The sequence below is a fragment of the Schistocerca americana genome, chromosome 3, assembly GCF_021461395.2.
Source record: "Schistocerca americana isolate TAMUIC-IGC-003095 chromosome 3, iqSchAmer2.1, whole genome shotgun sequence".
NCBI classification, from domain to species: domain Eukaryota; kingdom Metazoa; phylum Arthropoda; class Insecta; order Orthoptera; family Acrididae; genus Schistocerca; species Schistocerca americana.
Window position 1 is genome coordinate 662,478,067 of NC_060121.1, and position 26,783 is coordinate 662,504,849.

General features: G+C 43.5%; 1 protein-coding gene across 1 annotated transcript; it reads left to right on the forward strand.

Annotated features, from left to right (window-relative positions):
* Positions 1-776: 776 nt before the first annotated feature.
* On the forward strand, positions 777-26,473 carry LOC124607354 (trypsin delta-like). Its single transcript, XM_047139656.1, has 2 exons — positions 777-1,278; positions 25,394-26,473. The coding sequence occupies exons 1-2, from the start codon at positions 802-804 to the stop codon at positions 25,757-25,759; spliced, it is 843 nt and encodes a 280-aa protein (XP_046995612.1). The 5' UTR covers positions 777-801; the 3' UTR covers positions 25,760-26,473.
* Positions 26,474-26,783: the final 310 nt, after the last annotated feature.

Consider the following 26,783-nt stretch of genomic DNA (forward strand, 5'->3'; position numbering starts at 1 on the left):
GGTTCGCACAATGACACTTGTTGATGGCCCAGCCTTGAAATCTGCAGCAATTTGTGGAGGGGTTGCATTTATGGTCACGTTAAACGATTCTCTTCTGTCTTCGTTGGTTCCGTTCTTGCAGGACCTTCTTCCGGTCGCAGCGATGTCGGAGATTTGATGTTTTACCAGATTCCTGATATTCATGGTACACTCGTGAAATTGTCGAACGGGAAAATCTCCACTTCACCATTACCTCGGAGATGCTGTGTCCCACCGCTCGTGCGCCGACTGTAACACCACGTTCAAACTCACTTAAATCTTTATTACTTGCCACTGTAGCAGCAGGAATCGATCTAACAACTGCGCCAGACGCTTGTTGCAGACGTTGCTGACCGCAGCGCCGTATTCTGCCTGTTTCCATATCTCTGTATTTGAATACGCATGCCTATAGTAGTTTCTTTGGAGCTTCGGTGTAGAAGGTTCAAAGTATCTTTTAAGTCAACAAACAGCAACTGATTTTTTGAAACAGAGATGTTATCACTTAAGTGTTCGGTTTCCCCGCGCGCTGTGAAAGTGGAACGGTAGAGAAATGGCGTGAAAGTGGTTCAATGAACCGTCTTCTAGATACCAGAGTGTGGAGAGCAGAGTATGTGGATGTGTTAACTTGATCAAAATTCCGAAACAGAGTGTAACAAACACTTCGCTTCAGTTAACTTTTTGAACTGTGAGAAACGTACTGATGGGCGAGGTTTCACTTTACCGATATGACGGGCCTTTGAAAATGCCTACAGGGTCGCAGCCGTTGGCGGACAAAGGGCCGAGATGCTGCCGTCAGCCGCTGCGCTGTGGCTGCTGGTGTCCGCATGCGGCGCCGTGCCGCCCGTCATGCTGCGCAGCCAGTGTTCGGCGCTCGGAGGCCGCAACTCCCCTCCTATCAGCTCTACGCCGTACACGCCGTCGCTTCGGGGGCGCAGTATCCGAGTCGGAAGCTCCGTGGTGGGCAGCTTGCCGGCCGATATCTCGCAGTTCCCCTGGCAGGTGTCGCTGGAGGCGCTGGGCCGGCACGTGTGCGGCGGCTCCGTCATCAGCGAGACCTGGCTGCTGACGGCCGCGCATTGCTTCTCCCTGACTCGAAACAGAGGCCTGTCCGTCAGGGCCGGCACCTCCTCACGCGGCAGCGGAGGCACGCAGTTCAACGTGGCTCACAAGGTCTGCCACGAGAAGCACGGCCTTACCGCTGATTACGACATCGCTGTCGTCTCCATCTTGGGCTCTTTCTTTGCTGACCTTAAAGTGAAGGTAATGTTAGCCTCAGCCGTTAAGTTTTAAGAGCCTAAGAAAAATGTGACGACCCGTGCTGGAACACATTTATGTTCCAAGACTGTGATACGACATTGCCAGCAGCATTCCCAGCAATACTCTCCTACTGTCGCGACACGCGCTACATGCTGATGTAAAGTTTTTTTGTGACTGACATTATACTAAGGGGACGTGGAATGCACATAACATTGTAAATGTCTGTCCTCTAGATAGTAAACAACTTTGTGAAAGTCTCTCTCCCAGTGTGTCGCTACTTCAACGTTGCTCAAAGTATCTTGATTGATGAGGAATGACATAAAATCCAGGCAGACATCAGCTACAGTGTCTAGCTATATGTAGCTAATTGAATAAAATAATGGTAGAACGAGAAACCAGTCCAATTTGCAAACTTTTACTGTTTATTCATTAGATGACTAGTTACGGGCAGAGACCCATTTTCAAATCATCATGTGCAACGAATATTTACAGTGCATACAGTTATCTGTATGCACTGTAATGTTTGTTGCACATTTTAGACAGCTTCGGAAATGCCATTTTCAACTGTTTTATGATGGTTTGAAAATGGGTCTCGAGGCGAAACTAAGTTTGCAACTTGGACTGCTTTTTCGTTGTACTGATTAACAAGCTGCCCCACCAAGCTGGAAGTTCGTAAAATAATGGTATGGTATACCTGTCCTTCCCATTATTGTGACTGTGTATCGTTTCACAACACTTGTGAGAGTGCTCTGTAGTTTATTGTTCAATACAACACGGTACAGGAATATACGGAAAAATCGCGAGAAATGAGTGCTTGCAGATGAATCCAGATGCTAGCCAAGTTTGCAAGTTGCGCTGTTGTATTTGACAACGAATAGCACTTGTGTGGTATCCTCAATACAATCCACGTGGTCAATACAGTGCTCAGTGAGTGCGTTATTTCTTAGCTAAGTGAATTCGAACGTAGGCGAACTGTCAATGCTCGTATGGTGGATGCTTTCGTAATCAAAGAAGCCGAAGTGTTTGGTGTTCCCAGAGTAACCCTTCCGAAGATTTATACCAGACACAGGGAAAGCGGAGAAATCAGCATCTGGTAAGTCACGAAGCGGAGGAAAGTTTGTGTTTAGTGATTGTGGTAGACAGTCTTTGTAGAGAAATGTGACGAAAATTGAGACGACGACAGCTGCGAAACTCAGTACGGAACTGAATGGCGCGCTCTCGAAATCTGTTAGCACGAAAACAACATGAACGGGTCTCCATAAACATGGAATTTCAGGGTGCGGTGAAATTCCAAAACTACTCATCACTGATGTAAATGATCGTAGCAGGAAAAAGTGATGCCGAAGGTATTAAACACGGACTATGGCGTACTTGAAGAAAGTTACTTGGTCGGATGAGTCTAATTTCACATTCTTTCGAATTTCCCGTAGGTTTTGCTCCGAAGAGTGAAACATGGTGGGGCTCGGTGGTAATTGCGACAGCCGTATCGTTATACTCTATGGGACCTATGGCTATTCTGCAAGGTCGTATACCGCCAAGGATTATCTGACGATTTCTGGGCATCAGATTCATCTCATCGTGCAATGTTTGTTCCCTAGTGTTGATCCAGTGCTCCAAGACGAGAAGACCCCCGTTCACGTAGGTATCATCGTCCATGACTGGTTTTCTGAGCCCGAGAATGAATTTTCACGTCGTCCCTCGGCACCACTTTCAGCAGATCCCAATGTAATTTTGACTTTGTGGTCTTCTTTGGAGAAAATGGTCCACCATCACAATCAACCTCCATAATTGTTATCTGAACTTGCCACTATTTTACAGGGACAGTCGTGTAAGATTCCTTTTAAAATCATAGAGGAACTGTATTTATCCATTCCAACGCGAATGGAAGCTGTTTTGAATGCCAAAGGGCTTCCTACAACGTATTACACATAGTAATGTGTTGTGTTTTGGTGTTCTGTCCATCGCTGTAAAAAGTGAATAAAATGTGAACGGTGGAGTGGTATCCACCTGTGCTTCCTACATCTTTTACAGGTTCAAAACACGTGACACCTTCAGATTAGCTCTTCATTCTTGTCTAAGCTTCATGGGGTGCTATTGTACGACACGAAAGTAGCTCATGGCATATATCAATATGTGTAGTGGTTTCTCTGCTGTTCACGATGTAATATAAATGACCTGGCAAAAACGTCTACATTTCTTAGTGTACCTTGTTCGAGAATCGCTACGAACCACAGAATGACTAGAACATCGCCCATATTCAAAATATTCCGCATTGCGTAACAACTCCGAAAACTGATACGAGGACTGGCAAAAGACTCTCGATATCAACGCAAAGAGTAAGAACTGCCGTGACGACCTCATACTGCACAGGCGTCAAGAATCCTAGAGGGTTTAGCATAGAATCAACACGGCATTCAAGCCATGGGAAAGGGAGATACCAGACTCGGATTTACTTTAAGCATCATAATAAAGGACAGTTCACACACAAAAGACGACCCTTGTCGAGTTGGATTGATAGGAGAGGTTAACAAAATCGAAAGACGAGTTGTGTGCTTCGTCACGGTGAAAGTTTAGTAGGCATGAGTACGTCACACATCCGCTCTACAAACTGTGGTGCGAGGCGTTAAGAGAAGGCGTCGTGAAACGTGGGAAGCTTTTATTTGCACAATTCCGAGACCGCAAGTCGTAAAATTAGTCAAATTTGTATCTCACGTAATGTCCACGTGACAGTATTGGAACATTTTGTGTTTATAGAGAAGGACGGGGACAATAGCCTTTCGGAAATACCGTCGGCACAAATACAATGCGATCCCTACGCCACAGGCTATTCGGTGGCTTGTCGGATACAAATGTAAATGGCCGCTGGACATGTATGTACCTTCCAGCACAAACTGATTTAACTGAATTTAATACTAGCCACGTTTTCACGTCCACTAACGAATGAAGTCCGCCTCCAAATTACTCCATGCGTTGCGTTCTCACTTTCTCTTCAGTTGTGTATTTTTTTAAGTGACATCTACTCTCCTTAGATTAGGTTATCGTCTTGATCTGTAATTTTCTCTAGGAAATCGTCGATCAAATGCAATCCTCCATCCTTGATCTAATTGCCTGTATAGGAGAACCACCCAAGCGTTTCATTTTCGATACGTTCTTCATTATGTGTCCATTCCAGTCTCTTTCTGGATCATTCTGTTTGTTTCCCTGCTCCTTGTAGTGATACACAACACCAATATCTCTGTTGACTGCTGGCAAAACCTAAGTTTATGAACAGTTTTTGCATCAAGATCCATGTCCAACTGTCATGTGTCAAAACTGACAATATACGCCAATTTATAAATGTCGGAAGTTTAATTCTGAGCAAGCAGATATTCTCTTCTTTTCTCCTTATTTCTTTCGAGGTCCATCTATTCGCTAGCTTCAACCGCCCCATATACGAAACCAGTCAGCTGCTGTGAAGGTAAAATCCTCCTGGGTGAGTAAGACGTACCTTGCTGCTCTTTAAACATTTTCTCCAAAATTCCGTGTTTTAATCCTTCAGCTGGAATCGTCCTCAAACGTCTTCTGGCGCCCGCAGGTTGTTAAATGTTCATTTATCACCTTGTGTTACTGATTAATAAGTTAATAATAATAATAGTAATTAAAATATGCCGATCAACGGACACACGGTGGTTATAAGCTTTCGCTTCTTGAGCCAGTGCAGACGGAAAACTGTTTACCCTATGGATACCGAACACTACCGGAATGATGTTCAGACTGTGCACTGCAGGATTTGTGTCGTAAATAGTGTTAGTGATATGACTTGCCGTTCGTGCTGGTGCTGGCATGGCGATGTAGGGTTGAAAAGGAAGTACCGATGTGCATTACAGTTTCAGACAGTCAGCATGGGTCTGGACAAGGTGAGCAGGGCTCTATTCGTAAAGCTGTTTTATCAAAACAATAGCAACAGCGCCGCAACTCTTTGCGAGTTAGACCTGTTAAAGGGATACAGAGAGGTTCTTTTTTCCGAACCAGGCTAGAAGAAAGTTATTCGGAAGTTCAGATCAACTGGCGATTTGATAATTGCTCCCATGAGAGGCCGTCGGTCGTTGTGCCAGAAATTGTTGAAGATAGTGTTATCATTGCTGAGAATCTTGGACGCAATGTGCGATCTACAAGCAGTGTACGAGATGTGTCACAACAGCTGAACATTTCATCGTCCATCACGTGAAAAGTGCCTCTAACAGTTATGAAACGGTATCTGCAGTGCAGTTCCAGGCCATTGTGAATGATGATGATCGTCACATTGAGCAACGTTTGTAACATGAAACGTAAAAACCGTACGCAATTGAAACATGTGTAAATTAAAAAGGGTTCCTTTCAATGGTTTATTTTTTATTTCTCTTGCGCATGTTCTTTCAAACGTTGCCACGAAATTGGACTGTCCTACGATCACTCGTTTTTCGGGGGCCTCCCAAGTAGCGAAAGAGTAATTCTAGCCACTCTGAACATGATGATCACTGCTTACCACGAAACTGAATGCCGCCAGGAGGCACTATGGGCGCATGATGCGGCAAGTAAAGAATATTTGAGAGGAACGAGAAGAATGGATAATCATTCTAACGGAAAGAAGGGTCACAAATGGCAAATCCACTGACAAATAGCTCCGAAAAAGGAAAAATTAATGTGACCTGGTGTTTGGGAACGAGCATCTCGGAAACGGCTAAGCTGGTCAACTGTCTCAATACTACTGTCGTGAGCACGAATGTAAAGTGGTTGCAGATGGTGAAATCACAAGTTGGCGGCAAGGTGTTGGACATCCACGTCTCACTACAGAACGTGGAGGTCGGACGCTTGTCAGCTCTGTAAAATGGGACAGGTAACGACGTAATGCGGCAGACCTGATGAAAGACAACAATTCTGTAGACAGAACGTTTAGGATCACACTGTTCGGTGCATATTATTGTACATGGAACTCTTCAAGAGACGATAACTATGTGTTTCCACGTTGACCCAACGACGTCGTCCATTACTGTTGCAACAGGCAGAGGATCGTGAATAGACCGTGGATAAGTGTAATCATATCGCCTGGTCATATGAAACATGTTCCTTGTTGCAGCAGGTCGATGGTCATGTCCAGATACACCATCGTGAAGTCGAACAGCTGTTTGAAACATACCCTGTGGCATGGACAGTACCTCGAGGCCAGTATTCTGCTATGGGGAATTTTAACCGGCGATTCCACGAGACCTGTAGTAGTAATCAAAGGCCACGTGTCAACTGTGCTGCATTTGAACATTATTGGAGACGACGTGTATACCTTCATGACAAATGTACAAAGGACTTGACGAATCCGTGCCACGCAGACCTCCAACACGGGCAATGGTGTAGTTGCACTAGCGTGCAGACACATTACAAGATGTGTAAATATCAGCCTCTCCCTATTGAATTAATCTGTAGACAGGCAATCCAGTGAACAGATTTTCTGCTGCGCGCGTTCTAGGTAATTCTTGTTCTCCAACTGCCCGCACGTATGAACGTTTGCCGTGTCACAAACTGTGCCCATATTGAGCACCTTTAGTGTCAGCTAAAAACTTACACTGCTATGGGTAAAAAGTTCTTGGTTTATTTGTTGCATCAAGTTCGGGTCAAACTCCAATCTTTCGATAATTGTCCCCGTTATCGTCGCCAGGGACTAAGAGTGATTGTCGTGAACTGGCGAGGTTCCCACTTTCATACCAACTACCTGGCATCCGATTGGCTGTATTACCGTAATGATGACAACACAGAAATGGCGGTGCTGAGCTGGCGCCCTCCATGTCTATAGATTTTTTACTGTACTCTCTATTGATTGTTGTTCACAGCGCTGTCCCTCGCATTAGGCGTTAAAGTGAGAGAAGAAGCCTTCGTCTAACATGGCTTCCAGTTTGCGGTGCAACAACGTAGAGTCGTATACAGAGAAGGGACAAGACCAGTCCTCCGGCCACCCAGAACAATTGTAAATTTCCGTGGTGTCTGTAAAGTATGGCGTGTGTACGGTTTAGTTGCCTAATGTTGTCTCCGCAATGGAATTCTTGCGCCTACAAATGATAAAGATGATTCTTCCATTGAGAGTTTACACCTACGGATTCCCATCATATTATAGTTTTACTTCATTTACCATCTTTGTCGTGATGGCACTAGAATGAATTACAGCCTGGAAACCATAAATTATTAATTATGGGGAAAAACATGCAGCTTGCAAGAAAGTGTGTAAATATGAAACCCACAACGTCGAATTGTACTCTACAATTTCGCGATTGGCAGAACGAATGTTTGACTGATCTTAGACTGCGCCCCCCCCCCCCCGCCCCCTACTGGTTCCCAGTCACCTGTTATTAAATGGACACAAAGTTGGCTGATACTGACCAGCGGTTAGAAACGAAACACATTCATCCTGACTCACACTTTCAGAAAAATGCAGTGGACATTCAAATGAAACTCAACACATTTATGGTATTTCCCCTTCTCCCAAACTGAATTGCGCATATCACTTATTGAGGTAGGGAAATCAATTGTCTTCCACCGATGATCTGATCACGAGAGCGTTGGTCATTGTGAAAATGATGTTCCTGATATACCTGTAGTTTTGTGTCTACATAGTGGACGCAATATGCCTTCTGAAAACTCCAAGGGATGAAAATACCTCAGTAGAAGACAGAAGATTTCTGTTTTCTTACTAGCCAGGAACAGAAATTTGACTTAAGTATTCTCCTATAAAGGATCACTTCAGTGTCATATTCCACAGAAATCTAAACAATCATCATTCAAGTAAACAGAATAACAACTCTTACAACGAAATGACTTCACATGCTCTCCATGTCGAACTTCTCAGTCTAATCAGCAGATTGTCCTCTGTGGCTGTCTGCGGTGAAGTCTCTGTGTTGACCCCGTGAGAGAACTGTTTTCGATCTTTCCAGGCGGGGAAGTGGCCTTGCTTGATCCCTGGATGGAAGTGTTCTGTCCATGACACCCCCCCTGGAAACATGATGTCTACAGTTACACTCAGATGACGAATCGCAGTCACCATTACAAAGACATTATCTCCCACCACATGGGTTATGAATCAGCTAGCCAATCACATGCAGCTCCTACTCCTTTCAGAAGATTTTCTGGAAGTGTCCATTTGCCCTCCTACTACCTTAGCATTCCACCAATAAAAACACGTCTCTGCTTTTCATAGGGAAACTTACCTCAGCGCTTTCTGTGAGATGATTTCTTGATGTCAACGTGCGACCATCGTTTTTGATCCTGAGCATTCCTTCAATCTAAAAGGGTGTCTTTTCACCCTGTTCCTTTCCCGATACTCTTCCTCCAGGTACGCTATTCTGAGACTTTTTCCGTCCACCAGAGAGCAACCTCCCATCCGCTCTGTGCTTGCTACAATGGATCTGTGGCCTTGAGCATTGTCAACTGCTGCCTCACACTCAGCTCTCTCTCAAGGCAGTAATTTTCCACAGCTGCAGAACGCAACAAGTCTCTTTCCAGCTGCTCTTTAGCCGACAGCGGCGTCTGAGGAACGCGTGGGCCGATTCACTCTTTGTCAGTGCTCAGCTCCACTTAACTCCCAGACATGCAATTTTACAGAAATTGTTATGATATGATGATAGCCAGTATCAGCCACTGAAATGATTAATAATCTGATTATACAATTGAAACAGTTATCCAATATAAATGTAAATCTAATGTAATATCAAATGTCTGGTGGCAAAATCTTACCGCCTTACAAAATTAAATAGATGTTGCGACCAGTAAAAAATAATGTCGGCTTGCGTGCACTAGGAATTTATAACATACTTGTGAGTGTGGCAAATGTTATGTGGATGTGGACCAGTCTGTATGGACTGTTGCCAATCGCTGTGGCAAGCATCAGCGTCACCTTAAATACAGGTATCTGGCTAAATGAGCTGCGGTTTCTTTTCTTCATTATTATGGCTGTCAGTGGTACAGTGTTCCACATTTTAACCGACATAATTCTTAAAAATATAACAAAGATGAGAAGAAAACATGACGACCCTCGTTTTAAAACAAAGAAGATCAAAGATGGACAGCTAAAAAGACGAAAATATACACAATTTAAAAATATGTTTCAACTTGGTGAGTTTCTTTTACGAAATAGCACCGCAGCACTCCACTTTCACATAAAATATGAAGAACCTACATTGCTTGAGAAGTATTTTGGGAGGAGATAATGCATTCTATGGTCCTGAGTGATGTAGGTACAAAAGACAAGGATCTGTTGATAATAAATCTATGGAGATGAAGGTAGTTGTTTGGGAGGACAGTGGGAAGACAGAAGATGGGAATGTGAGAGGATGAGGAAGAGTTTGGTGTGTGGGTGGGGTATCAGCCACAAGAAGAATGGAATGGAGATCAATGGAGAGGGTAAAGAAGAGAAGAGCCCTGATGTGGAGTGGGATGGGTGGGAAGAGAAAGCCCGTAGGAAAGAGCAGATCTTATTGTCTGGGATAGAGAGTTGGTTGAAGTTGCCTTGGGGTACCATATGGAGTGCGTGTTGGTGTGGGGGGCTGTGGTATGTGTTTGGAAATGTTCACAACAATATGTTTCTTGTTCATAGCGTAGAAAAATTGGTTATTAGAATGTAGTCTGCAGGTAGTATAGCCAAGTAAAGATAAAAAGAAAAAAATGGACATTTAAGTCTTTAAAAATGAAAATGAAAACTGCAATATTTATTAAAATGAAGCATGCACTTTCACTAAAGAGCTGAAGAGCGTGCTGAGTAAAGAAACTCTGGGCAGATCAAGCATTTGAATGATGGTAGGTATAAATTCAGATGTCGTTGGTTAGTGTATGTAGAAATAGGATGGTTAGTAAGTTGCGTGTTGTGAAATATGGAAGGAAGAAAATGTTAAAATGTGTGTTAAATCTTATGGGACTTAACTGCTAAGGTCATCAGTCCCTAACTTACACACTACTGAACCTAAATTATCCTACGGAGAAACACACGCCCAGTCCATGACTGCAGCGCCTAAGATCGCTCGGCTAATCCTGCGCGGCTATGGAAGGAAGAATCAGTCTAGTGGGTAAGCAAAGCTGTAGTTATGATAAGGAAAGGGAGGGAATAAAATGGAAAGTGAAGAGAGAGGGGGAGCCCTGATGTGGAGATAGGTGGAAAAAGCTATGGCTGGTTGGATGGATAAATATCGAAGCAGATTTCGTTGTTTGCGAGAGGGGGTCTGTTGAAGTTGCACTGGGATACGATATGAAGTGTATGTAGATGCAAGACCAGTAGGACGTTTTTGTAAAGGTGCAGCAGCGTCCCAGGATTGGTGATCAGAGGGGAAACAATGGGGTTATTTGAATGTAGTTTGAGGGTAATATAGGAGTTAAGGAGGTGTTCGATGTGGGTGATTTGGAAAGTAATGGCATGGTAAGGTATCCATGTGGGGCTAGTAAACAGCTGCAGAAAGCGACATGGAGTGCATGGTGTTCGAGGATATGGAAGGACTTATGGGAATCTGTCAGTGTCAATTAAATTCATCAACAGCCATGTAGCTTAAGATGTTTTTTTTTTAGGGCTACCAGTTTCAACATTTCGCTACGCCATCTTCAGGCCCCATATGCAGCTCTCCAGATAAAGGAAAATGTCATATGGAGCCATAAATCTCTGGATGTTGCGAATCCAATCATTACAACAGTGCTTCATTCGAAGACTTCAAGTCTTCAAATGAAGCACTAGTGTAACAATTGAATTCACGACATCAGTAAGGTGGTGATTGTAGTGGACACCTTTTTTGGCAGTGTCAGGATGGGAAGTTGAAGAATCGACCTTGATAAAGTGGTGGTAGATAAGAGATCTGTCTATAAGGAGAAGGCCTATGGTGGTAGCAGATTCAGAGAAGACACAGACGAGACGAGTGGGGCCAAGGTCATTATTGATATGAAGGGCCTTTCGACTTTGTTCAATTTAGATGCCACTTCCTCAGAAAGGACACAGCCGAGGTGAGTAGGGCCAAGGTTACTATTGATCCAAAGAGCTTATCGAACTTCTAAATAGGGTGGTTTTTCAACTCAAATGCCACTTCTTTAACCGTGATATCAACTTTAACCTTTGTGATGCTGGAAGGATGGCAGGAGGATTGGGCTGTTTAGCCCTGGATGTGGTGGTAAGAGGTGTTTAGGAGGAATTGAGACCAAAAGCAATGCAAGGAATTTTGGAGAGAAGGGCAGTATGGGAATTGAGGTTCTGAACTGTAGTAGGATGAAGTATCGTACTTTCTTGAGATGATTGTTGGATGTGGAGACTTGTTAGCGACTTTTTTTAATTTCGAGGGTGAAGAATTTGGGTTTGAAGGAGTTTGGAGAGGATGATGGTTTGGATGGTAGAGGAAAAAGTAGGAGGAGTAGGAGCTGTATCCATCTGCTGAGTGTTGTCAGTTTCGGTTTTCGGTTTTTAGATGCAGTAGAAGGAAAGATGTCAGTGGTTTGACGTTTTGTAGGTTTCTTAATGGCTGTTGGAGGGAAGGATGGTGAGGGATGGGATGCGGAAGGAAATGACGTTGTTGATGATTACCCTTCAACAGGACTTGATGTGGTCAGTGCAGTGATGTTCGATGAGGTGATGCTTGTGACATCAGATATTGCAACAATTACTCGATGGGCTATCACACGTGCGGCAGTGGTGGAGGTGGCTGGCGAGTCGACGCTGAAAGAGAAAAGACAGGGAATTCTGGGGACAGACAGAGGTGTATACATAATTGCTGTACTAGGACAGGGTACGGTAGTCTACGTCTACGTCTACGTGATTACTCTGCTATTCACAACAAAGTGCCTGGCATAGGGTTCAATGAACACTATGAGCTTTTTTTAAATAGATATGCTTTGCGTTTCTTTTTGATGATTGTAGGTGTTACCAGCATTCAGCCTAGCGGCAACCGCCTTGTGGTCGCTGATCCCTGTATTCGTCACGCTACTCACTATTTGTCCAGGATTATTTGTTGCTACGAGGCCAAGTATGTTTTCGCAACCACTTGAGCTTCGTGTGGGTTCTGAACTAATTGTTGAAAATAATTATCCGAGAAAGCATTCAGTACAATTTCGGATGACTTTTTATGCCTACCGCCGGTTTTGAGCGTATAATTTTTCCAGCATATCGAGGGCAGATTGAAGCCACCACCGACTATAACTGTGTGAGTGGGGTACCTGTTTGAAATGAGGCTCAATTTTTCTTTGAACTGTTCAGCAACTATATCTTCTGAGTCGGGGGTAGGGGTGGAGGTCGGTAAAACGATCCAACCAATAATTTTGTCCGATTGTCAATTATAACCTGTACCCATACCTTATCGCAGGAACTATCTACTACATTTTTACTAAAAGGCAAACTACTTCTGACATCAATAAATACTACACCTCCAACTGTATTTAATCTGTCCTTTCTGCACACTGTTAGCTCGTTTGAAAAAATTTTGGCTGAACTTATTTCCGGTTTAGACAGATTTCTGTATTACTATTTGAGCTTCAGTGCTTTCTGTTAGGGCTTGGAGCTCTGGTTCTTTCCCAACACAGTTACGACAATTTAAAACTACAATACCGATCGTTTCTACAACTAACATACTGTGTTTCATCTGTCCCCCTTTAGACAGACGCCCTTTCTGTGGTTCCCTGAGACTCTCTAACCTAAAAACCGTCCTGTCTTTTCCATACAGCCCTAGCTACCCGTGTAGCCGCTTCCTGTGTGTAGTGTACTTCTGACCTATTAAGCAGAACCCAGAAGCCCACTACCTGATGGCGCAAGTCAAGGGAACTGCAGCCTACACTGTCACAAAACCGCCTGAGCCTCTGATTCAGACCCTCCACTTGGCTCTGCACCAAAGGACCACAATCGGCTCTATCGACGATGGTACAGATGGTGAGCTCCTCCTTAATCTCACAAGCAAGACTGGCAGTCTTTGCCATTTCCGCTAGCCTGCGGAAACCAGAGAGAATCTCCTCTGATCCAAAGCGACACACGTCATTGGTACCAACATCAGACACCACCTGCAGCTAGCTGCAACCTGTGCTCTTCATGGCATGTGGAAGCACCCTTTCCACATCCGCAATGACTACCCCCAGTATGCACACAGAGTGTAGAATGGCTTCCTTCCCCTCCTTGGCAGCCATGTTCCTAGGGGGCCCGATTACACTCCTAACATTGGAGCTCCCAACTACCAGCAAACTCACTCTGTGAGTGCCCAGACCTTATGGGCCAAGAAGCTTCCTCTAGAACAGCCTGTCATCTGGCTGGAGACTTTGACAGCCACAGATAACGCCTGAAACCTGTTCGTCAAACGATCCAGACCCTACAATCGGCCCTCAGGAAGTTTTTCACTGCCTGCCAGACTTTGGAATGATCTCCCACTTGACCACGGGTGAGGGGTCAACCTCAGTTCAGGCAGTACCCAGGGTGGCCATAGCAGTGGACCTATTGGGGGACACGTGGGACATGCTCGACATATGACCCCCACAATGATGCCCCTTGGCAGCAGCCTCAAGCTGTGTGACGGAAGCCAACGCAGCCTGGAGCTGTGAGCAAAGGGTCGCCAACTCAGCTCGCATCTGTACACAGCAATCACAGTTCCTAAGGGGATGGACGTGGGAGAGGGGGAGGGGGTAGGTTAGAGGACATGCTCTATTTATTGACAGTGGGAGCAGGAGATGGAGAGGTGTGGATCATTGATGTAGTAGAGTGGTCCATGATGGAGTAGAGTGATGAATGGCGTTGGTGAGCAGCTGCCGAAACAGGGTGGTGACAGTGTTGACGCGCTGTGGTGATCTTGTGAACGGTGAGAATGTCTCTGACGTGACAGGGATGGAGGCATCTATCTCAGGCGTGCAGTGGCGGCGATAAACAGATGGAAGTGGCAGCGGTGACAAACAGACGATGATGCGGCGGTGACACTGATGGAGGTGAAGGCTGGCAGTGAATATGGGAGCTTGCACTGACCAGTGGCGAAGGCGAGATCTTGCTGTGACGATGATGACTAACATGGAATGCAATGGTGGGTATCACGTGATGGTGGTGAAGCCACTGACGCCTAGAGAGAACTGGCAGCAAAGGTGACGATGATTGAAAACAATGCCCTATCGGAGTTTAAACCCTGAGAGCAGCCCAGTCAGTTCTTATTCGTGAGAGGAAGAGAGATTCCAACCCTCGAATAAGGGTCAGTGGTGGCTTTTTTTATAAATTGTGGTTTCATCGCCCTTGCCCCATATGCCGGCACAGTTCTGCACTTTTCAGCCAAGCGAATTATAAAAAAAATGACAATGAAAAATGCAAAAAAGTTTTGGGTTGTTCTATATTTGAAATTAAAAATCAAAGGATGGCAGGTAAAAAACGGAAATATACAGGGTGTTTTACAAAACATGTTACAAATTATGGAGGCTGTAGATGGGACTTAGTACCCAGAATTTCACTCAACGATGCTACGGAGTGTCAAAGCTACAGGTGCCGTCACCTGTAAATGTATATATATTCAGGATGATTTCGTGATGACGTTGCAAAGTTTATAGTATGATGGAGAAGGTTAAATGTATCAAACTGAGGCAAGGAACCAACGAGTAGAAAGCTATAAGCGAAAACCGTTGTGATACCTCTGACAGTGGAATACCTCTACTACGTTCAAAGATGATAGGATCGACCAAAGCAAGGAACAGAGTACAGTATACATGGGCTCTAAATGCTTACTTTAAGGACTATGAGCATTTGCTCAATAGAGAAAATGTGTTTCACAGTACTGAAGATGAACACGTGTTCATAGCTTCTGAGATAAGCATTTTAGAGTCCATGTTTCCAGGAGATTTTTTTCCTTGTTGTGGTCCATAGTACCACCTCTGAAACTACCCTACGATCTGAGCTTCAACACTACCAGTACATGTATTCCACTGTCAGAAGTATAACAACGGTTTTCGCTTATAACTTTCGACATGTTCGTTTCGAGTAAAGGAAACCTTACCTCAGATTGATGCACTTATCCTTCTCTATCGTCCTAGAAATTTTTTAACATCATTACTTAATCCATCTGTATATACATACATTTACAGTCACCGGCACCTGTAACTACGATGCTGTGTAGCTTTGTTGAATGACATTTCCGAACATGAGTTCCTATTTAAATACTGATGTACGAAGTCCTCTCTGTAACCTCTGTAAATGTGTAGCATGACATTAATTGTGAAACACCCTGTATAGATTTTAAAAATATATTACAGGAAGGTGAAAATTCTTATGATTAAAACACCAAAGCATTCCTTTTTCACTTAAAATCTGATGGAGCTACATTAGGGTGAGAGGTGAGAGGTATTGCCAGAGAAGAAAGTATGTTCCATAGGATTGAGAGGTGTGAGTAGAAAGATAGAGCTCTAATAGGTAGGTAAGAGCTGAGGTGGATAGTGGGAAATACAGTCGGTGGGAATAACACAGAGTAAGGGGTAGTGAGTCGTGAGGGTAGGAAAGTGGTTGCAAGAGGAAATGGACTGGGACAGTTGGAGAAGGAAAGGAGACAGGATCGCTGATGTTGTGTGGGATAGGTGGGCAAGAGTTGAATTTGGTAGGAGGGATAAAAGTCTGGACGGTTCTCATTTTCTGGGAGAGGGAATTGGCTGAAGTTTTTTGGTATAGTATGTGGAGTGTTTGTAGGTGTAGGGACGGAGGAATGTGTTTGTCAAGGCGAGGCAGCATATCAGGGTTCATTATCAGACTAGACACAATGGGGTTAGTGGAGTGGAGTTTTCAGACAGTAGTTGAGTTGTAAGCTTGGTCTCCCTGTAGTGTCTTTAACTAGTAATTAAAGCTTTCTCGGTCCTAGGTCCGAGCACAGCCACCGCTTGAATTCTGAAAAAAAGTCATCAGCATTGGCAGCCGAAAGCTTCTGGCATAAGGAGTCACCCTCATTCTGCTAACGGCCTCGTCAAAGCGGGAGGAAGAGCGGACGGAGGTTCAGGTCATTCTCTTGCCCTTCGGGTGGGTAACTGTCCCGAAAGGCGGAAGAATCAGCAATGATCAACGGCATGAGACTATATAAGGCAATGGAAACCACTACATTAATGACACATGATTGGCATCCATCGGGCATGTGGACTGTAATTGAAAAAGTGTTATAATGATCTCTCCATTGGCAAAGTTCCCCATTCGGAACTCCGGGAGGAAGCTGCCAAAGAGGAGGTGGCCATCACATGAAGACTGAATAACTAACGGAAGGGTAACGTTCTACGTGTCGGAGCGAGAAATGTTTGAAGCTGGAACGTGGTAGGGAAGCTAGAATATCTGAAAAAGAAAATGCGGAGGCTCAGTCTAGATATAGTGGTCGTCAGTGAAACGAAGTGGAAAGTGGACAAAGATTTCTGGTCAGATGAGTATAGGGTGATCACAGCAGCAGCATAAAATAGTATAACGGGAGTAGGATTCGTTATGAACAGCAAGTAAGGGTAGAGAATGAGTTACCGTGAACAGTTCAGTGATAGGGTTGGTTTCATCAGAATTGACTGCAGACGAACACCGGCAACGATTGTTCAGGTCCACATATCGACGTTGCAGGCTGAAGATGAAGAGACAGAGAAAGTGTATGAGGACGCTGAACGGGTAATTCAGCATGCAAGGGGAAACGGAAATCTAATAGTCATGGGGGACAGGAATGTGGTTATCGGAGAAGGTGTGGAAGAAAGCGTTACTTGAGAATATGGGGTTGGAGAAAGACTGTTTGAGTTCTGCCGTAAATTTCAGCTGGTAAATGCAGAGACTCTGTTCAATCATCACAAGAGGAGGAGGTCTACTTGGAAAAGGCCGGATGATACGGGAAGAATTCATTTAGATTACATCATGTCAGGCAGAGATTCCGAAATAAGATACTGGATTATACTGTGTACCCAGGAGCACATGCAAACTCAGATAACACTTTAGTAGTGCTGAAGAGTATGCTGAAGTTTAAAAGATTAATGAGGAGGACACTGTACACAGAGAAATGGGACACCGAAGTACTAAGGTACGGTGAGATATGCTTGAAGTTCTCTAAGGCTATTCACACTGCAATAAGGTACAGCTCAGTAGGTAGTTCAATTGAAGAGGAATGAACATGACTATAAAAGGGCAGTCACAGAAGCTATAAAGAAAAACATAGCCAGAAAGAAGGTAGCTGCGAAGAAACCATGGGCAACAGAAGGAAGTGTTCAGGAAAATTCCGGAATACAGAAATATAAGTCGCTGAGAGAAGAAATAAACAGGAAGTGCAGAGAAGCTAAGACGAAATGGCTGCATGGAAAATGTGAAGAAATCGAAAAACAAATGAGTGGCGGAATGACTGTCTCATCATACAGAATAGTCAAATCAAAACAACCATTGGTGAGATTAAAGCAAGGTTGGTAACATTAAGAGTGCAATGGCAATTCCTCTGTTAAACGCTGAACAGAGGTGGAAAGATGACACCAACAGTCTCTATGAGGGCGACGATTAATCTGATGTGATAGAAGAAGAAACACGGAGTCTATATAGAAGAGATAAGGGATCCAATATTAGAATCAAAATCTAAAGGAGCTTTGGAAGATTTAATATCGAGTAAGTCAGAAGGGATAGATAACATTCCATCAGAAATTCAGATGATGAAGTGGCATCAAAAGACTACTCACGTTCGTACGGAGAATGTGTGAGCCTAGCGATATCCCATCTGACTTTCGGAAAAATATTGTCCACGCAATTCAATGCATCCATGTTGCATTCAAGAATAGTACATAAATGAATGGAAAATAAAATTGAGTATCTGTTAGATAACGGCCAGTTTGGCTTTAGGAAAGGTAAAGGCACTAGACAGGCAGTTCTGACGTTGCTGTTGATAATGGAAGCAAAACTGAAGGAAATAAAGACACGAAGATGTTCGCAATTCCGAGGAAAACATGGATAAATACCATTAGTGAAAACACGATCTAGATCGCCATGATTATTTATTTAGGCCATCTTCAGAACAGGACCATCAGCTGAAATGATGTCCAGAAGAGTCATCAGACTTCAGTCACTGCAGTTTCAGTATTTTAAATAAAATAACCACCGCGATCTAGATTGTATTTTCACTAATTTTATGTAGCTTACAAGATTGTCGTTTTCTATAAATATTACTAACAATAGGGGTAAGCCATAGGGATGTACAAGAGCTTAGAGGTAACAACGAGAGTGGAAGACGAAAAACGAACTGCTCGGATTAATAACGATGTATGACAGGGATCTAGTATTTCGCCCCTACTGTGGAATCTATACATCGAAACAATGACTGAATTAAAAGATAGTTTCAAGGATGGAGTTAATATTCAAGGTGAAAGATATCAGTGATAAGATTTGCTGGTGACGTTGCTATCCTCAGTGAAAGTGAAAAGGAATTACAAGATCTGCTGAATGGAATGAACAGTCTAGTGAACACAGAATATGGACTGAGAGATAATCGAAAAAACAAAAAAACAGAAAAGTAATGAGAAGTGGCAGAAACGAGAACGGCGAGAAACTTCAGAGTGGGATTCATAATCAATAAGGGACGGAGAAAGGAGGACATAAAAAGCAGACTACCAGTGGTAAAGAGACCATTACTGGCCAAGAGAAGTCTACTAGTGTCAAACATAGGCATTAATATGAGGAAGAAATTTGTGAGAATGTACATTTGGAGCACAGCATTGTATGGTAATAAAACGTGGGCGATAGGAAAACCGAAACAGAAGAGAATTGAAGCACTTGATCTGTGATACTACAGACGGATGCTGAAAATTAGGTGGACTGATATGGCAAGGAATGAGGAAAGGAATATATGGAAAACACTAGTAAGAAGAGGGGACAGGATTGTGGGGCATCTGTTAAGAATTCACGGAATAATTTCCACAGTACTAGAGGGAGCTGTAAAGGATAACTATAGAGGACGACAAAAATTGGGATACATCCAGCAAATAATTGAGGGCGTAGGTCGCAGGTGCTACTCTGTGATGAGGAGGTTGGCATAGGAGAGTAATTCTTGGTATTCCGCATAAAACCAGTCATATGACCGGTGACTCAAGAAAAAAGGAAATGAGATGTGAAGTTATTCAGTGTGGCTGGGGATAGGGGGACGGAGGGTGGAATTCGATAAATGGTAGGGGACCCAGGTGGGGGAAGGTAAATAGATGCAGAAAGCGAGACAGACTGCATGAAATTTGGGGATTTGGAGGGACTTGCTGAACTTTGATGAGGTGGGCATCCATACATAGTATTTGCGTAGCAGAGGATGGGATGAATCAGGGTTTTATAGAGGTGGAGAAAGTTCGACCAGTTAGTAGTTTTAGTAGTTTTAGCCTATTGTGGACTCTGTTGGGTGCTTAGTAGGCGAGGTTTCCACCTTAATTGCTGGTCTGGAGTTAGTCCAAAATATTTTAGTGTATTAGTATAGAAAGGTTGTAAATGACAAGGCGAAAGTCGTGGAGGCGAAAGGTGAGGGTGGTTTTTCCTATAATTATCGCTTGGGTATTGGAGGGTTTGGTCTTGAGGAGCCATTGGTTACAACAGGAGGTAAACTGATTGAGGTGGATTTGGACAGATCGTTGGAATCTCTGCATTGTAGAATAGGGGCGAGGAAAGCGGTATCAGCAGAATGTTGAAGGAGGTGGACTGGTGGGGGTGATTTGTATATCAGTAGTATAGAGGAGATAAACAAGAGAAGACAGAACAGAGCCTTGGGGAACTCCTGCAGTCTAATGGAAGGTATGGGACTTGGTGTTGCTAATAGTGACAAGGAATCCGCTATTGGATAGGAACGATGCCACAAGGTTCACATAGTTAATTCGACGCTCGAATGTCTAGAGTTTGGAAGGAAGACCGGAATGCTGTGTATGGTCACGGGATTTTTTTAAGTCGAGGGAGACAAAAGTAGCGCATTTACGGGAGTTGAGTTGGTGGGATAGGCGGTTGGTGAGGTGCAGGAGCCGATCATTGGAGAATAAACGGGGACCGAATTCGCACAGGTTAAAGGGAAGAATGTGGTGTTGGCTCAAGTGTTGATGGATGCATCGGGAGAGGATGGATTCAAATACCACGCTTAACACTGAGGTGAGGCAGATGGGGCGGTAGGAGGAGGTGTCAGTGGGAATTTTTTGCGGGTTTGAGGAAAAGTATGATTCTGGGTGCTTTCCATTGCTGCGGGTAGTAAGGTGTCGAGAGGACAGTGGTGTAAAAGCTTGTATAATCCATGAGAACGAAGAGGTGGCCTTCTTTGAGGTGTCGATAAGTAATGCAGTCGTGACTGATTGGAAGTGCTGAGTTTTTTTGTGGAATAATTGATTAATGTAGCTTGCTGCAGTAGGTGTATGTAATTCTCTTTGTAGTATGTTGCCCAAGCACTGGAAGCCAAAAGCCAGGGCTGGAACAGTGGTAACTGTACGTTCTTGGATGTTAAGGGAACGTGAGTATTGAAAATGTGTGTTATCAGGGATGGAGAAGGTGTCAGACAGGTAGGATGCCAAAGGATTAGCTTTGCTCAGGTTTTTAGGTTAGGGACGGATATCGTAGAGAAGCGGGAAATAAGTATGGGATTATTACCAGTGAGTCGATGGAATGCTTTCCAGTACTTGGCAGAGTTAATGGGGAGTGTAGCATTGAAATGATTTCATGTCTTTTCTCAGTGCTGGCGTTTATTTTACGTATCATAAATTCTTGATACGTTTCCGTATTTCCCAGAGACGTGTGAGTGCACCCAGGTCATGAGTCTGCAAGAAGGAGTAGTACTTACAACGGTATTCTCGGAGGAGTAGTAGGCCATGCGAGGGAAAGTTTAGTGATGGCAGGGCACAGCCTGTTAAATACGCACAAGATTTTGTTGGAACAAATGAGAATACTTGCTCACGCATCGACCTATGGGGACTCTGCGATCAGGGAAGTAGTTGAAATTAGTCTTTGTGAAAACAGCTTCAATAGAGACGCCGGCTATGATCCTAGCGATTGTTGGAAGCTTGTACATGATAAAGAATAAGCACAGAGGAAAACTTCTTGCAGTTTACCTCCTCATGTGGGGGATGTCGCTGCACGCATCGTTGGATAGAGGGTGCAACTAAATCTATGGAAATAGAGAGCGCCACCTCAGCACGCACCATTCCCGTGCTGTCATTATGACGTAATGCAGTCAATCGAATGCAGTTCTGTGGGTATAAAAATGCGGGTGTGCTAGTTCTCGATATTAAGTCCTGGCTTCTGACTACGACGATAGAGGGAACCATCGAAAGCTTGGAATTTTATCCCAGTTTGCCGGGGAAAGTAAATTAAGGATTCAATCGCGAAGAACTTCGTTTCTCTTGAAATGTTTTTAATTTCTGTATACCTTGTAGTTCTCAGACAGCCGTCTTATGAAACACTGGAGATACGTAGGTAAGAGAGAGACAGAGAGAGTTTGTAATTCAGAGAGAGTTTGTAATTAAGAGAGAGAAATGTTAATCATTTCCCTCGCAAGAAATATAATACTTTTTTATAATTACTTGGCTCCAAACCTTACGAGGTAGTCTCTACAGCAATTGTTATCAATGAATTTGTACTTACTACGCTCCACAGTTCTTAGATTTGATAGAGTTTGTACTTTCCTAAATGGCATCGATCAGAGGAATACTACCGACAGAAAAGTTAAGACATCGAAGCCTCATGAACATAATCCATCCATCAGGGTGCTGTCGAATAGTTCTGAGATAACATGGTTAAGTACTAACTCTGTTCTTTTAAACTCAGTAGATTTTTCCAACTGAGGAACACAAACTTAGGCTACACCGCTCTCGAGACAGAATTATACAGGGTGGTCCATTGATCGTGACCGGGCCAAATATCTCACGAAATAGGCGTCAAACGAAAGAACTACAAAGAACGAAACTTGTCTAGCTTGAAGGGGGAAACCAGATGGCGCTATGGTTGGCCTGCTAGATGGCGCTGCCATACGTCAAACGGATATCAACTGCGTTTTTTTAAATAGGAACTCCCATTCTTATTACATATTCGTGTAGTACGTAAAGAAATATGAATGTTTTAGTTGGACCACTTTTTTCGCTTTGTGATAGATGGCGCTGTAATAGTCACAAACATATGGCTCACAATTTTAGACGAACAATTGGTAACAGGTAGGTTGTTTAAATTAAAATACAGAACGTAGGTATGTTTGAACATTTTATTTCGGTTGTTCCAGTGGGATACATGTACCTCTGTGAACTTATCATTTCTCAGAACGCATGCTGTTACAGCGTGATTACCTGTAAATACCACATTAATGCAATAAATGCTCGAAATGACGTCCGTCTACCTCAGTGCATTTGGAAATACGTGTAACGACATTCGTCTCAACAGCGAGTAGTTCGCATTCCGTAATGTTCGCACATGCACTGACAATGCGCTAACGCATGTTGTCAGGTGTTGTCGGTGGATAACGAAAGCAAATATCCTTTACCTTTCCCCACAGAAAGAAATCCGGGGACGACAGATCCGGTGAACGTGCGGGCCATAGTATGGTGCTTCGACGACCAATCCACCTGTCATGAAATATGCTATTCAATACCGCTTCAACCACACGCGAGCTTTGTGCCAGACCTCCATCATGTTGGAAGTACATCGCCATTTTGTCATGCAGTGAAACATCTTGTAGTAACATCGGTAGAACATTACGTAGGAAATCAGCATACATTGCACCATTTAGATTGCCATCGATAAAATGGGGGCCCATTAACCTTCCTCACATAATGCCGCACCATACATCAACCCGCCAAGGTCGCTGATGTTCCACTTGTCGCTGCCATCGTGGATTTTTCGTTGCCCAATAGTGCATATTATGGCGATTTACGTTACCGCTGTTGGTGAATGACGCTTCCTCGCTAAATAGAACTTGTGCAAAAAATCTGTCACCGTCCCGTAATTTCTCTTGTGCGCAGTGGCAGAACTGTACACGACGTTCAAAGTCGTCGCCATGCAATTCCTGGTGCATAGAAATATGTTACGGCCGGTCGTTGTGGCCGAGCGGTTCTAGGCGCTTCAGTCTGGAACCGCGCGACCGCTACGGTAGCATGTTCGAATCCTGCCTCGGCCATGGATGTGTGTGATGTCCTTAGGTTAGTTAGGTTTAAGTAGTTCTAAGTTCTAGGGACTGATGACCTCAGATGTTAAGTCCCATAGTGCTCAGAGCCATTTAAACAATTTTAAATATGTTACGGGTGCAATCGATGTTGGTGTAGCAATCTCAACACCGACGTGTTTGAGATTCCCGATTCTCGCGCAATATGTCTGCTACTGATGTGCGGATTAGCCGCGACAGCAGCTAAAACACCTACTTGGCCATCATCATTTGTTGCAGGTCGTGGTTGACGTTTCGAATGTGGCTGAACACTTCCTGTTTCCTTAAATAACGTAACTATCCGGCGAACGGTCCGGACGCTAGGATGGTGTCGTCCAGGATACCGAGCAGCATACACAGCACACGACCGTTGGGCATTTTGAGCACAATAGCCATACATCAACACGATATCGACCTTTTCCACAACTGGTATACGGTCCATTTTAACACGGGTATGTATCACGAAGGAAATACCGCCCGCACTGGCGGAATGTTACGTGATACCCCCCGTACTTATACGTTTCTGACTATTACAGCACCATCTATCACAAAGCGAAAAAAGTGGTCCAACTAAAACATTCGTATTTCTTTACGTACTACACGAATATGTAATAAAAAATGGGGGTTCCTGTTTCAAGAAACGCTGTTGCTATCCATTTGACCTATGGCAGCGCCATCTAGAGGGCCAACCATAGCACCATCTGGTTTCCCCCTTCAAGCTAGACAAGTTTCGTTCTTTGTAGTTTTTTCATTTGACGCTTATTTCGTGAGATATTTGGCCCGGTCACTATCAATGGACCACTCTGTATATTCCTTCGTACTCCAGTTTGGAGGACTGGTCTGTTAGAAGTAACTACAAAATAGTCATGAAAGAAGAGCTTCAGGTGTCGATCATTTCGATACAGGGCTGTTCGATTCAAGTGAGAAGGAGAAAAGCTAAGATTACGGAAAATTCACGGGTCCCACACACAAAGTAAGATTTCAAATCATTGGAAAGAAGGTACAATAACCAATGTATTGAAGAAAGGAGGCAAAACGAATACCAACAAATACTTGTAAATAACCCTTCTTTAGATGACGTATAATCTTTACACTGGGATACCCATCACACAACTCGACCAATAATTTAGAACTTCTTGCTTGAAGAAGAATTTATTCCAACAGGTGTGGATGCAGCACAAAGAATGTTCCGGAAGTGAAGCAGAAGGCTGAGAGAAGTAATAACTGAACCTCAACTGCTACATTAAGGTAGTCGGATAAGACACGTGTCGTGTTATTTTGAGAAGCAAGCTCCTGGAAGTAATGGACAATGGAGCTTTCACGGGGTGTACTACATAGAGGAACCCCTACTACCAGGCTCAAACAGTTGTGACGATGGCGCCACTATAAAGCATTACTTGCACACGCCAATCAGAGAATTTAACTAAAGTAAACTGAATGAAGTGAAATAAAACTATACTATGATAGGAATTTTGATATAGTCCGTAAAGGTACACTCAGTATAATCAGCAATTATCGTTGAGAAAATAATAAAACATTCTGTATGTCGACAGATAGGTAACGACCATACAAAAGATTACTCACCTATTCGAGAAATATCCCTTTCGAGATCATTGTTTCCATATCTTGCAGAGTGCAGAAGAAATCCATGGTTACGTTGTTGTGTGACTGACTATAATTATGTGCCCTTCAGTAAGATAATATTTCAAACGTTTTGTGAAGTGGTGAGCCTGAAAAAAAAATTCTTTGGTGTACAGGTGGTCCAGTTAATTATTATCAAAGAAAATTATATAATAGATATGACACTATAGAATCCTCTCTTTAGTCCACCAGCTAAAGTCCCTCTACAAGTCCGAAATAATAGTAAGTTGTCAGAATCCAACCTTTCAGGAACTGTAGTTAAAACCACTCTTCTTCCAGTCTCTTTCTAATACTCTTCAGCATGTATGTCTTTCCGTTGTTTGAACTTTGAAGTAATTTATGATACGACACTTTTTCCTTTGTAATCTCTGACATCAAAACATTCTTTGCAGCCGGTCGTCCTCGGCAGATCGGAGTTGTCTGGCGGCGCCGGGGTGTTCGTCTCCGGCTGGGGTGATATGAGACACGGAGATGCTTCCTCAGACCAACTGCATGCCGTCAGTATGACGATTGTTGAACGTTCCTTGTGCAATGCCATTTATCGTGGTCTCATAACAGACCGTATGATATGCGCAGAAAACACTGACACTGGCAGGGATGTTTGTCATGGTGCTGGCGGAAGTCCACTGGTTGAAGGCGCCATACAGTATGGCATCGCCTCCTGGGGCAACGGATGTTCGTCGGCTACTTATCCTGGAGTGTATACCAACGTTGCCGGTCTGCGATACTGGATTATTTCAACAACTGGCATGAAGTAAACTATCTCACCGATTTATAATGGCCACACCATAAATACTCCATCGATTTAAGATAACTACACCATAAACATCCCACCGATTTATGATAACTACACCATACACATTACTGATCTACAATAAAGTGTTAATTCCGTCCTGAATCATATCCCTGTAAACCAAGAAAGTACTCATAGATTTTTTTAAATTAATTTTTCAAGACGAAGGTGAAAAACCGCTCTGACAATTCAGGCATACCCAAAATACGTTCATCCTACTGAAGTAACCTTAATCTCACATTTTCTACTCAACGACTTCTGTAAGAAATAATTACTTCATAGCACGCCCTATTATGGACTTGGGTACAGGAACAAAAGAGAAGTGATCATACTAGTGCTATAGGTTTGCTTTCAGCTGTAGTAAACACACTCTACCAGAAATAGATAACTGTGTGTGGGTCGATGTTCATAGTGTAATAGTATCTCGAAGATGGACACCAAGCTAAGGAACAACCTTGGATTATTAATCACCGCGAACAGTACAGCACAAGCAAGTGGCGAACCATGTAGCAGCAGCGGCTTAAAGTCTGTGAATCCCATTAAGTTTAATACTTTTTATTTACATGCTTCTACTCTGCAGTAACTTATATATTGTTCTTGCTTGTATGTAATGTTTTTTGCTGTTTCTGGTTTTAAAAGAGTTAGAATAAAGTCTGATTCATTATGTGGTATGTGTAAACATAGTCTAAAGATCTTCGCTCGCATGATTCAGTCTGAACCAGCGGCTGTTAAATGAAACTGAGTAGCGCTCAGATTTCGAAGCAATGATTGTCTATTGGGGTTCAGTGCGGTAGTCTCAGTTCTCAGTACTTACACAACTGTTTGTGGTTCTGCTCTATGTGGTTTCTTGGTAGAGGCTTAATCACCACCTACATTACATTAGGAGTATCTTTAAAATTTTTGTTTTTATTCTTTGTAGACCATAATTTTAGCAATATCGCTTTACGTCGCCTGCGACGCAATAGTCGTTTTGCTTTATTGCCTTTTCT